At 48.0% G+C, this 13,296-nt stretch overlaps 1 protein-coding gene across 1 annotated transcript in view; it reads left to right on the forward strand.

Moving 5' to 3' along the window:
- Positions 1-13,296, forward strand: part of LOC133350584 (pituitary homeobox 2-like) — a 65,785-nt gene that overhangs the window by 11,761 nt on the left and 40,728 nt on the right. Inside the window, exon 2 of the mRNA XM_061565073.1 lies at positions 4,692-4,856. Within this exon, the coding sequence (XP_061421057.1) occupies positions 4,799-4,856 (58 nt within the window). The 5' untranslated portion in view covers positions 4,692-4,798. The remainder of the gene's footprint in view (positions 1-4,691; positions 4,857-13,296) is intronic.

A 13,296-nucleotide genomic window follows, 5' to 3' on the forward strand; every position in this document is an offset into this window, starting at 1 on the left:
GAGAGAGTTGAGCGTGGAGAGAGATGAGTGTGGAAAGAGATGAGCGTGGAGAGAGTTGAAAGGGGAGAGAGATGAGTGTGGAGAGAGATTAATGTGGAGAGAGATGAGCGTGGAGAGAGTTGAATGTGGAGAGAGTTGAAAGGGGAGAGAGATGAGCGTGGAGAGAGATGAGGAGCGTGGAGAGAGACGAGCGTGCTATCGAACACAAGAAAAATCGTTTTTGTTTGTTTCTTCGCGATGTGGCGTTAGCGGCAGCGCGCAAAGCCACAACCACCAACGCAAACTCAACACGGGCATCGATAGCGAAGACGATGTCCTTCGCCATCCCCCTCGACGCCATGCGACGTTTGTTGAGGTTGTGCGGTTTGTCGCGACTTGCTCCACTGCTCCTCGCCACGGCAGAGACGTCGCTGCTTCTGCTGCGACGAAACAGCGCTGCGTATTTATTGATTGTCGTTCCAGGATGTCCACTCATCCAGGGGGTTAGTCAGCAGCCGGTAGCGCGGACTTTCCATCGGGCTTAGGCGCGTCCCATGTCACGGCAGGCGAATCGTTTGCTCCTCCAACGATTGTGATCGGTGTATTTATTTGTAGGTGATTATTAGCTCGAGATTTTTCGAGCGAACGCATCGACGAGGGTTTTCCCCAACTTCGGTTCCTTACCGACCCACCACCACCACGCCCCGTTGTTCCAATCTCCTCCACCAATTAAAATGCAAAATTAACTCGTTTCACGCTGCACACGCCCGATGGTTGTTAAACGCGTCTCCACGTGACGTGCCACGCAATGAACGCTGTCTGCGCTCATAGAGCCGATTCAGTGTCCCACGTGACGGAAACGACGTCACGTGGTGACGTGTTCAACAATCATCGGGCGCGCGCGGCGCAGCACGAGTTTATTGACAGATATATGATGTCAGATATTTCCAGCACTTCTAGAACATCTATAGAATGTATTGGACCCCTCGCTCACGGTGATACCACACATGTACTGGATGCTGCACGCATATGTTACATTTCTACCAGATTCGTGCGTTTATGCGCACACCGGAGTATCCCAGATAATACTCTTAGGTTCTTTGAGTAAAGTCACGTAGGTAAAAAATAATAATAAAAATTATAAAAACAATAATAGAAATAAAACGATAAATCACAGATGTATTATTATATTTCTATTATTACAAAAATAATATAAATATAATAATAGAAATAAAAGAATAAATCAGTGATTTATTTATTGTATTTCTATTATTAGTAATATAAAAAAATCAGCGATTTAATATTTTATTTATATTATTTATTTTTAACTACGTGACTTTACCGAAAAAACCTAAGAGTATGAATCCTTGCAGTCACGAAAGCTTCAAATCTAGAATCCCAGATAATGATATACTGTATACATAAAATACGTTTATTAACAGTTATATCAAAGAGAGAACTATGCAATTAATTAACAATTTGCAGTCATATAAAATATAAATTTGTATTGCTTCATTTACAAACTAGCACTTTAATTTCACTCTAGTTAGGAACACAGTCTTCAACTTTCTTTACTGTCAACGTTTAACAGAGCTGAGTCCCGGGACAGCTCCAGCTACGATTAGGCCCTGATCATCATCATCACCACCACCACATGTGGGCCTATTGGAGCACTTTCACCAAGCCCCACTGACGACCAGCGTGGTGAAGTATGGTGAAGAAGCCTGCGAGACGTTATTTATTTATGTATCCAGGAGAGCCACACACTCAGTCATGTGACTCTTTATTCAGGAGCGTCCTGCATTAGAGGGTTTATTTAACTTAAAGATCTTTTCAGACGATTCATGATCAGCGTTTATGACAAATCCGCAAGGAGTTGGGGAAAGAGGCCGTCATACAGCAGTGCATTGACAAAACGGAGAATGCAAAGACAAAGATACCCCTAATACCCCCTAGCAGACTCGACGGGCAAGTGCTGTTAGCGAGCACCTGTATGAAGGCCGGAACGGCACCACGAGGGGGGGGGGGTGTGGGTGGCCAGCCCCACGTTCGGCCGCCTTTGTCTCCCCAGTGCTCATATTTACACACCGTACCGTACCAAGTCCTCGTTTAAGGCTGAGTCTACCTTGGGGAGGCCCAGGCTGGGTTATCAGATGCTCGTTATCGATGTTGACCGTGAGCGGGAACGGAATTCGGGTCGCCGATTTGGAAGCGTGCTGCGATCACGAAACCGTGGCAGTCGGAGTAGCACGATCGCCTACGTACGGTGCGACAGAAGTTCAACACACACACACGAGGAACGAAACAGGTGGACTTCTCCACAACTCTGGCTGTCGCCTGATGAAGCTGGTTGTAATCACTGGCGAAACGTCGTACTCAGATTGTAAATGTTGTGGCTTGGCTCTCCGACACACCGGTGTGCTGTACTAGTATACTACACTATACACTACACTATACTATACACTAGCATACTACACTATACACTACACTATACACTACTATACACTACACTATACACTACACTAGCATACTACACTATACACTACACTATACACTACACTAGCATACTACACTATACACTACACAATACACTACACACTAGTGCTGTACTAGTGACGAATTGGCCACGTTCTGTTTACGTGGCAACCCTTACTAGTTGGCTGTGTCGAGTGGTGGCGGGTTTAACGACACATTTATATATTTACGCGATCTAACCCCCCAAAAAAACTTATATTAATAGATGATACCGGTCGCGAATGCCTGCGTATTAAACATACACACATATACATAGCCACGGCACAGGCAACACCCCCCCGTGTAGCCTCAACGTACTCCCGAAGCTGCGCCTTTATCTGTGGTTATAATCGTAGTGAAATCCATTCCATATTGCCCTCTATGTAATATATATAAAATATAAATGTAATATATAAATAGGCCGGCATGGTAGAACTCTGCACAGCGCATTGTGGCGAGCGCTCGCAGTGCGCGCTGCGGCAAGCGCTGTCCGCGCAAAACAAAGACGACGACAAATGTCCCACTCACCCTACCCCGGTACGGACTCAATAAGACCACCGCTGGAGACGAACGCTGTGTAAGCGAGTCGCAAACCACATCGCCGATGGGAGGATCTTGGTGGGAGCCCAGCACCGAGCCCGGCCGCCTCGAGCCGCCTCGCCACCGCGGGTTTCATTAATTGAGGGGTGGTGGTGGGTGGATTGGTGGGTGGGGAGGTGAAACCCGCGTGGTGGTGGTGGTGGTCGTGGTGGTGTCAGGGGTGGACGCGGGTTTTTTCGTAGCGCTCCGTGAACACAGAAAAAAACATGCGCACGAGTTGAACATTGGTGTGAGAACCCGGGCCGAAGGCAATGGTTTTGCGTTTTCGCGCGGGGCAAGGTGTCCACCGCGAGACCTCGCCAGAGACACGGATTCTGAGCCATTGGTGCTGCACGCATGGGCATAGACAACCAACCCGCGCGCCTTACCAATCACAGACCACGGTATATACTGTAGCGTGTGTGTGTGTATGTATACTGCAGTGTGTGTGTGTAGTGGTGTGACGCAACGGTTCGCACGCTGCGCTACGAAGCCTGGCGATCCGAGTTCGATTCACCGCTCACGGCCAACACCCACAGTGACGATTATCTGAACCGTTCCTTGGGCCTCCCCTAGGTCGACTCAGCCTCAAATGAGTTTGCGGGTGCGGTGTGTAAGCATCGCACTGGGGAGACAAAGGCGGTCGAGCATGGTGCTGGCCACCCACACGCCCTCGTGTGCCGTGCCGGTTTTTCAGTACGGTGCTCGCTAACAGCACTCGACCCAAAAAGTCTGTTAAGGCTATGAAGGGGATCGTTATATATCGAAACAAAGACGAAGATCCCCCGTGCAGCCTTGAATAGACTGGTGGCGCAAGTGCTTATATTATCAGTGGGAATTAATAGTCGCAGACAGAAAATCTGTCCGTATGTTTGTACATACAGGAGGAGGACACAACTGCAGGACCCGGAAAGGAAATCCCCGCGACCACCGCGGGCAGAAAGAGAACTTTCAATCTCCAAATAAAGAACAGGCATTTTTATACCGACCACTAATCTCTCCTGATGGTGATGATGACAACGATTATACATTCGTATGGCTAATAAAGAGCAACTCTTAGAACCAGTTCTAAGTGATTCGGCCATCCAATTGGGGGGGGGAGGGGGATGGTCCCTTCCACATTTACAAACATGCGTTTTGGAGTAGTTGCCGGCTATACATTTCCACGTGATGAGCCCACTTCGTTGAGCGATTATTTGTTGACAGCCAGGTCGCTTGTGAAAAATAAGCAGCGTAGCTCAGTGGGCCTTAGTTGGTAAAAAATCTAAAGTTGAGTTTAATTGCTTTGCCCAAGAGTTGTTGAACTTGCAGACGCTCGCCTTTACATCAAGATTTGTCGCGGTGCTACATTCTGTGCTCGGTGTTGTCTGTCTGTATGTACCGTACCGTATGGCCAACTTCTTTCGCACCGTACGTGGCCATCCGTGCTAATCGGAGGTGCGGGGTTTTTTTGTTGTTGTTCGCACAAAGGAGAGAGCGAGAGAGAGAGAGAGAGAAAGAGGTCTTTATTCTCCACTTGTGCGTTTGGTATTCGCATGATGACAATGACGACGACGACAGTCGAGGATGATGATGATGATAATTATGAGCGCCACTTCTCTGTGCATCTGCAACTCTAGTGCTCGTCCGAAGAGCAGCAGCAGCAGCAAGGAGCAGCAGCAGCAGCAGCAGCAGGAGCAGCAGCAGCAGGAGGAGGAAAGAGTCGAGAAGAGGAAGGCGAAGACAGATGCACGCGGGGATGGAGCCAGACGGCATGACGCAGCTGTCGTCCTGCTCTGAGTCCGGTAGGTCTATCCGCAGTCCCAATACCACTACCCGAACCCGAACATACCCACAACCCTATCGCGAAACATACCCCGAACCCTACCGTCTAACTCATACACATAACCCTACCCCCTCAGCCCATCCCTAACCTTATCCTTAACTCTATAACTAAACCCTATCATTTACCCTATAACTAACCCTATCCTGATCCCAACCCGTATCCCTATCCTTAACCCTAGCTCTATCCTGATCCCAACCCCTAACCCCTATCCATAACCCTGTCCTCATCCATAACCATAACTCATAAGCTCATCTGTCGATAACCCTATTCCAACCCTACCCCTAACCCTATCGTCACCCTTACCCCTAGCCCATGAACCACAACCACATTATTATCAATAACCCTATCCCCCAACTCTATCCCTAATATAACAATAGGGGTTTACCCCTTTTTTATACCTATCGCTGTCCTTACCCATAAACCCGGTGCCGTGGTGCCAGCCTAAGTGCCGTCCACTGGATCTCAGCTTCAGACTCAGGACCAATTCGCTACAAACCAATACCGCTCCCACCCCCCCATCTCAATATTGCAAGAGGCGCCAATGCACTGCGTGGGTGAATACAAGAGACGGTGGTGGTCCTTGATGAATGACGTCGCGATATGCAGGTTTGCCGACCCCTGGGGCTCACGTCAAAACACGGGCACGACCCACGTGTGTGTAGATGCGTGTGTATGGCGAATGCGTTGCGTTGTGTGCGGGTTCCTTATTATCGTTCACAATTATCTACCAGTACTCTGTGGATGTGCGCACATGTGCGAACACGTATGTTCGTATACGCAGGTGCATGTGTTTGGCTATCGCTACGCTTGTATGCACATATATATAGTTACGTATCTATCGGTGTGTATATATACGAGCATGCGTGTACACGGCTATGAACGCTACTGGTACGAGTGCGTACCAGTTTCTATGCTTGACCTACGTTTTCTGTACGTTACTTATCGACACGCATGTACGTGTTGTGTACCTGTAGGTATATACGTGCACGAGCCTACGTGTTTTCTTCACGCTGTGTATACATCAATGTCAGGACGTGTTACTATATATGCAGTTGTCCGCATCTAACTATATCAACATAATCATCATCATATTCATCATCATCGTGAGTCATGGTCCATCCACTGCTGGATGAAGGCTCCCCACTCCGTCGTCATCACTCGCGATCCAGCCGTACGTCTAGACACCTATAGCTGACATTAGCTACAGCCAGAGCCGTCGCTAGGGTACGGCGAGTAGGGGCGATCGCCCCGGGCCCCGGGCTTTGGCGGGGGGGGGCACGCGGTGCGTGATTTGCCCCGGGCCTCGCACCCCCGCCGCCTATAGACGGTCCTGTCTGCGGCGAGGGGAAAACAACGAGAAATCAGCCCCTCGGCAGATATGCACGCGTTCTCTGTTTGGTGGAATATTCGTCTGAAATGCGTGTTCACAAATAGCTTTTGCTCGAACTTGTACGTTTGAACGCGATCTTGAATTCATCGCTCCATCTCCTCGTTTCACGTTTACATATTTAATGATGTATGGTTTTTTATCTCTCTCTCTGCGGTGTGTGCACAGAAGTAACGGTATACTCTTTAAATATATAAATATATACACATGATCTCACGCAAACACATTTATTGACACTTCAAAATGAATCGTCCGATGTAGATGATGATAATAATTGTATGTAAAAATGTAAAGGAAGATACGCTTATAAACGTATGTAAACACATCCTTACGTGTAAACATAAAACCATGTATACATTTGGGCTTTTTATAACAACTCCCCAGGGGGTCGCTCAATCCGTCTAGTTTTTTTCATGGGTCTAGTATGTGACTGATAGATGCTATGGTAATGCATGCTTACACGTGTTAAATACACAAAGACAAAGATCCACCGCGTGGCCATTCACACTTTTGGCGCAATTGTTCGTAACGAGCGCCTATGAAGCCGGCAAAGCGCGTGAGGATACGTGTCGCCAGGACTATGCCCGATCGCCTTTGTTACACACCAGACCGGCTACTCGTTTAAGGCTGAGTCGACCTAGGAGAGACCCAGAACCTGTTCAGATATTCGTCACTGATGTTGGCCGCGAGCGGAAATCGAACTCGGCTCGCTGGTTTGTGCGTATGCGCACATACGCACACGCTGCACACGAGGACACACATATACGCACTATTAAGGTAACATATACCTAGGCACGTTCACATACATGGAGTCATTTTCAGAACATCGGGGACAAGGGCTGTTTATTCGCGAGCTCCTATCGTCATCCGCACACCGCCACTACCACAGAGACACTGTGTTTCTGTGGAATTCACTTCCATCGAATATTCCATTTGCTGAGTTCCCTTGGTTAATTTAAATCCCGCCTTGAAGAATTTCTTTTCTTGAAGGTCTTTTCTCCCGATTAATTTGATTGTGTTTTGGGAGTGTAGAGAGGGTGGTGGTGATGTAATTGTACCTGTGGTTAAATCATGAACCTGCGTGTTTATGTTCAGTTTTAGAACTGCGCGAGTTATTTACTCGATTGCTTTTAGCTCTGTGCAGCGCCTTACGACCTCCGTGTGTAACGCGCTTCATGCGTGTAAATTATAATTATATGTATTAAAATTAGTACGGATCCCAGTAAGATACATTAAGTACGCATTCGCCACCAATACGCACGCGCACACACACCGTATACACGTGTCTCTGGCCGTCCAACATATTACAAATCCCACAAGCGACTCAAAAAACCCCAAATCCATCTGCTAATGTGCGTCACATAATGGTGCGAACGCATTCATTACGGCCCGTTGTGGAGAGTTGTGCGTAAAATAACAATATAAATATTATGCAGGCGGAATTCCGTTCTGTTCTTCACGTGTTCATAAAAGTTATGTTGTATAGTCCCATCGGACGTATTGGCTTTGCAGACCAATATTTTATTTTTATCAAGCGGCATTTACAGAGTTGGTAATATAGACTATTTAGGCCACTTTAGAGGCAGTCCCTGCCAGGGAATTACAGAGCAGTGGACAGTCCATTGTGTATTTACAGACCCCGTGGGAACCAAACTTGGGAGACTCGCGTGTAATTCGAATATTTTACGATTTATTGCACTTTTGGGGCACCACGTCAGTCATTGGCTGCGTGCGTTCTTGTGCGTGTGATGCATTGTCGCAAGGTAATATGTGTGTGTATATATATATATAAGCCGTATTCTCTGGGTAATAGCATGCTCCGGTAAGTAAGACGTACCTGTATACGTGTGTGCCCGGTCTCTATCAAGGTTTTACTAATCTGGTCACACAAACACGCACTCACAGTGTGACCTACACACCTACCCGATTATAAGACGGACTGCTCAACTTTCTCTTTAACATGCATTAGAGAGAGGGGGGGGGTAGATAATGTATGGCTTATAATCTAAAGAATACGGCAGTAGTAATATAAACACGTACGTTTCATTTTCTATAGCAATATTAATCACTTAATGAACGCGTGGTAACGATTAATGTTACGCGCACAGTTATGCGCACACCTGCTTTACACATATATATACATAAACCATGTTGGCTACTTGAACACGTGGCAGGCTTTCGCGACAAATATTATCCAGTCGCGTAAATATAACTGTGTCGTGAACTCACCACCACCCGACACAGCCAGGCACCGCCAACGGCGCTAATCGGCCGTGCGATGAGAAGGACAGCAATTTGAACGCGCACGCACAAACACTAAAACAACAAGGTCGAAAAGAGAATGAGTTTTCAAGAAAGAAAAATCTAATTCCGGACCGCGTGGCGTTTTAAAGGAACACCTTTAAATAAATGTAGACAATGCGTTCTACTTAATTAAATATACTTTTTAATATATTTTTTTCTCCTACAACATCAGAGTGCAGCGCCACATTAAATACGCACTACAATGACAAAAGTTTAAAGTGATCTGAAGCATGTTTTATTTTTTTTTTGGGGGGGGGGAGCTTTGTGACGTCATATTCGAGCGGGGGGGGATCTGACTTTTTGTGACGCCGTGTGACGATGGGGGGGGGGGGTAAAAAATCGTCCAAAATCGCGTGATGTCATTTATGGACGGCCCCTAATGCAACAGGACAACAACGACGACAACAGACAGAGTGAGTCAAATGAAAGCGTGTAATGAAATGAAAAATTAGAAACTCTCCAGTAGTGGTCCGATCGCGGTCACCCAGACCGCTCGACCGCCTGAATGTGAATTTGTAGTCGATGCGCTCGCATCTGCATCAGCCGCCGAGCTCAGTGATAATAATAGTAACAAGTGGAGGAATAAGAAGCTGTTGGTCTCGGGCGTTGAGCGTTTCGGCACATTCAACGCGACATCTGCTGGTCGTGCTGCGTCAAGCGCGCGCATCTTCACGTAATTCATCTTCTTATTGGTTCTTTCGGTAAAGTCACGTAGATAGATAAAAGATTAAAGAAATTAAAATTATATTTAGATTTAAAACTTTCGTGACTGCATGGATTCATCTTATTGGTTCTTTCGGTAAAGTCACGTAGAAGGGAAATAATAAATAATAAAAATAAAAACATAATAAAATAATTCTCACGACGTTTCGGCCACAACGCAAGCAGCCGTCCTCAGGTGAAGAAGAACAGGTCTGTCGGAAAGGCAGTGTCTTTCCGACAGACCTGCTCTTCACCGTCCGTCTTTCCGACAGACCTGTTCTTCACCTGAGGACGGCTGATTGCGTTGTGGCCGAAACGTCGTGAGAATTATTTTATTATGCTTTATTTTTATTATTTCCCTCCTACGTGACTTTACCGAAAGAACCAAGAAGATGAATCCCTGCAGTCACGAAAGCTTAAAATCGGAATTATTATTTTTCCCCGTCCGAAGAAGATGCTGCCGGCTTTGATGGACGGAGAGTCATTTTGTGAAAGTCAATAAAAAAAACAATATTCGCGTGCTGTGATGTTTATACATCTGCCACAAGCTGTATACCGTTCGATTAGACGGTGATTTCGCCGTGCGCGCGTGTGTGGGTGTGTACCGCACGTGTACAAACAGCGGAGCGGTAGTGTAGCGATCCGTGGAGCATTAGTCTACGGAACCTCGCTCACCTGGCGACCCGAGTTCGATTCCCGCTCACGGCCAAACATAGGTGACGAACATGTGGACCGGTCCTGGGCCTCCCTTAGGTCGACTGAACCTAAAATGAGTACCAGGTGCGGTGTGTAAACATCGCCACTAGGGAGACAAAGACGGCCGGGCGTGCTGCTGGCCACCCACCCCCTCGTGTGCCGTGCCGGCTTTCATAGGTGCTCGCTAACAGCACTTGCCCCAACAGTCTGTCAAGGCTATACGGGGAGCTGTGTCTTTGTACAGACAGCCGTGCCGTGCACACGCGAGCGCTGGGCCCGATACACCAAGCAGAGTGCCATCACTTACTCTGTATAGAGAGGACAACGTGGATGGCTACCCGACTACTGCTAAACTAAGATAGAGGCGCAGCCCTGAAAGAGTTTGCTCACGCCGCCACTTGTTGGCGGAAAGGCCCTGCACTCGTGGGATCTCGAGTGACCCGCCTCTCGAGAGTGTGTTTGGTCTACTCTTCCACCACGCTGGCCAGGACGTCTTTAGAAAAGGTGGAAGTACCCACGCTTTACCCCACCGTACAGCTGGGTTGACAGGGGCTGGGGGCTGGAGGGGGGGGGGGGGGGCTGGAGGGGGGGGGGGGGGCTGGAGGGGGGGGGGCTGGAGGGGGAGGGGGGGCTGTGTGGTTCAGAAACTTGCCCATATTGTGTCACCTGCCGAGCTGGTTAAATCGAAGAGGTCGACCTCTGGATCACAGGTCCAGGGTGATAACCACGGCAGCAGCATCCCTAGATAACCTCGACAAATGAATAACCAAATCCGTGGAGTCTCTGGTACTATTGCATTCTTGCAATATGGGTAGGGGGGTATTCCCTTCATTGTTATAGCCAAGGGGACTGGTATTGAGTATATCTCTCTCTCGCTCTCAATGCTTTCCTCCCTGCGCGAAAGCCGATCAGTGGACTTGAGCAAACGTCCCCAACGTTCAGCGGAAGCCACCTAAAACAGGAATCTTGTCGCTGGTATCCTGCGCGATCGTTCGACATTTCTATTGTTAATTATAACGACGTCGTAAACATCGTAACGCTGCACAGTGTGATGTCGCGCGAGTTTTTGAATCGGCGTGGAATCTGTGTTGATATCGAGAACTACAGCACGCACACACCCATATAGCCCAGACATAGCGGGCAGTCAATATCGTCATCATCATCATCATCACCGCGGCGTGGGAATTTTTTGACCATACTTCACCACGTTGGTCAGTGCGGGTTGGTGAAGGCGGGGGGAGGGGTGGGAAGGGGTGGGAGGGGGGTGGTGGGAATAGTCACGACCGGTTCCAATTTCCCTCTCCGTTAATTTTAGCCGTGACCGGGAATTGAACCGAGGTCTCAGAGGTTCACAAGGCAAGTGCGCGAACCGCTGTGCTGCGATTATATCCTCCAATATCATCACCACCACCACCACCATTCAGCGGTGGCTCTCGCCTAAACGACATCGTACGAGTGATCGCAGTTCAAGAACCCCCAAATATTTCACAAGCGAATGCCACGCGCGGGCCCACCCCCCACGGTCTATGGAGGCGTAATAACAGATAAATTATGAAATGCTATCCTGTGTGGTTCCTGCGTAACATTATATACATATCGTGTTTACCTCGTAAACAAGGCATGCAGTCGACCAACGCGAAGCGGCAATCGGCTACTTGAATGAGACGTTATTTTTTATGATCTGAAGAGAGAGGGATGTAAGAGCGCGGCGACTTGCACGCTCATGCAGCCACGCCAAGCGAACCCTGACTCCAACCTGAAGCCACGTGGACGAAGAGGACGCACTGGGCCACGTGACGAGACACGGCGCTGCGGGTGACGATAGCCGCCAGGTGGAATCAAATAGCATTGTCGGTTGGCGAGGTACCTTGGTTGATGAGCACGGTTGGATACGTACGGTGCGAGAGAAGTTCAACATACGTACATACAAGTTCCACGTACGCACATTGAGTTTGTGTCGCCAGGTGGTGCGAACCCGACAGGCGAAGTTGGAGTCTCACTTGCAATAGGGGCATTGGGCCATCGCCTGGCAGTTTACTGCTGCTGCTGCTGCTGATGATGATGCGTATAATCCAAATTGAGTTACGTGCGGTTTTAATTTTGTAATTTTCCAAATGTAGACCCTGACGCCATTCACACAGTAGCCGACTCTTTGCCAATGACGTCACAGGGATCTTTGGTGTCCACTGTGAGGCATACGGACGCGTACTCTACGATTATTATTGTTGTTGTAATAACCAGGGCGGCCGTTGCTTTCTAACCGTGAAAACTAAGCCAAACCTGTTTTTATTTTACCGGGTAGGACCCTACTAAGCGAAATAGCTTTTTTTCCAGAAGCGATCTGGCCACAAGTGATAGGTCAACACCGTGGCTTATCACGTGGACATTTATATCGGCCAAATACTCTGATCGCATTTTGATTCTAAACGTGGAGGAGAAAAAAACCAGAGGAACTGGAAAAAATGCACGGAGAAAGAGAGAACACGCAAACTCCAAATATACAGCAGGCGTCAGGGTCGGGATCGAACCCACGACCTCATGCGTACCAGGCGAGGTTGTTAACATCGCCTAGCCACCGTGATGATGATGAGAGAGAGAAGAAAACTCCAAATACACAGCAGGCGGTAGCGTCAGAATCGAACCCACGAACCTCATGCATACAAGGCGAGGTAGTTAACATCTCCTAAACCTAAACAAAGCGGCCGACGGGCTACGAATGGGTCGGGCGACTGCCCAAGAGTGCACGGGAACATCACGGCAGAGAGAAACGCGCGTGTCTTTTAGCGCCATTCGAACACCGCTGGCAGCTCACAGTGCGCCGTGCAGACCAACGAACTCCACGAGGAAGGCGAATCACCTGGCTTACCGATAATGGAGAGTGTCTGTTTGTTGGTGTTCATCACGATCCGTGAATGTACCCCCCATTTCAAATACAAATCAACTCGTTACACGCTGCACGTACCCGATGATTGTTGAACACGTTCGCACGTGGCGCGCTAAGCAATCGACGCTGTCTGCGTTAATAGAGAGGCGATTTTTTTGTTTAAATGTTCGTCAAACCGAACAATCTCTAAAACGTAGCGTTTTGGGAGATCCGAATTAGGAAATTCTATAATTGTGATGTCACTGTAATTATAGCATAGACTCAAGTATCTGGCAAATCCTACTTTTCAGTCCGTTTAGAGCGCGATTATAATTGACATCAGTCACTCACTAAATTTTCAACTATACGTGTAAAATATATATAATGTTAATATTACGTGTGAACGTGTACATATATGTTTCAGAAAATAAATAACAAGCGTACATT

The sequence above is a fragment of the Lethenteron reissneri genome, chromosome 34, assembly GCF_015708825.2.
Source record: "Lethenteron reissneri isolate LAM-NWPU_2019-01 chromosome 34, ASM1570882v1, whole genome shotgun sequence".
Classification (NCBI taxonomy): Eukaryota; Metazoa; Chordata; class Hyperoartia; order Petromyzontiformes; family Petromyzontidae; genus Lethenteron; species Lethenteron reissneri.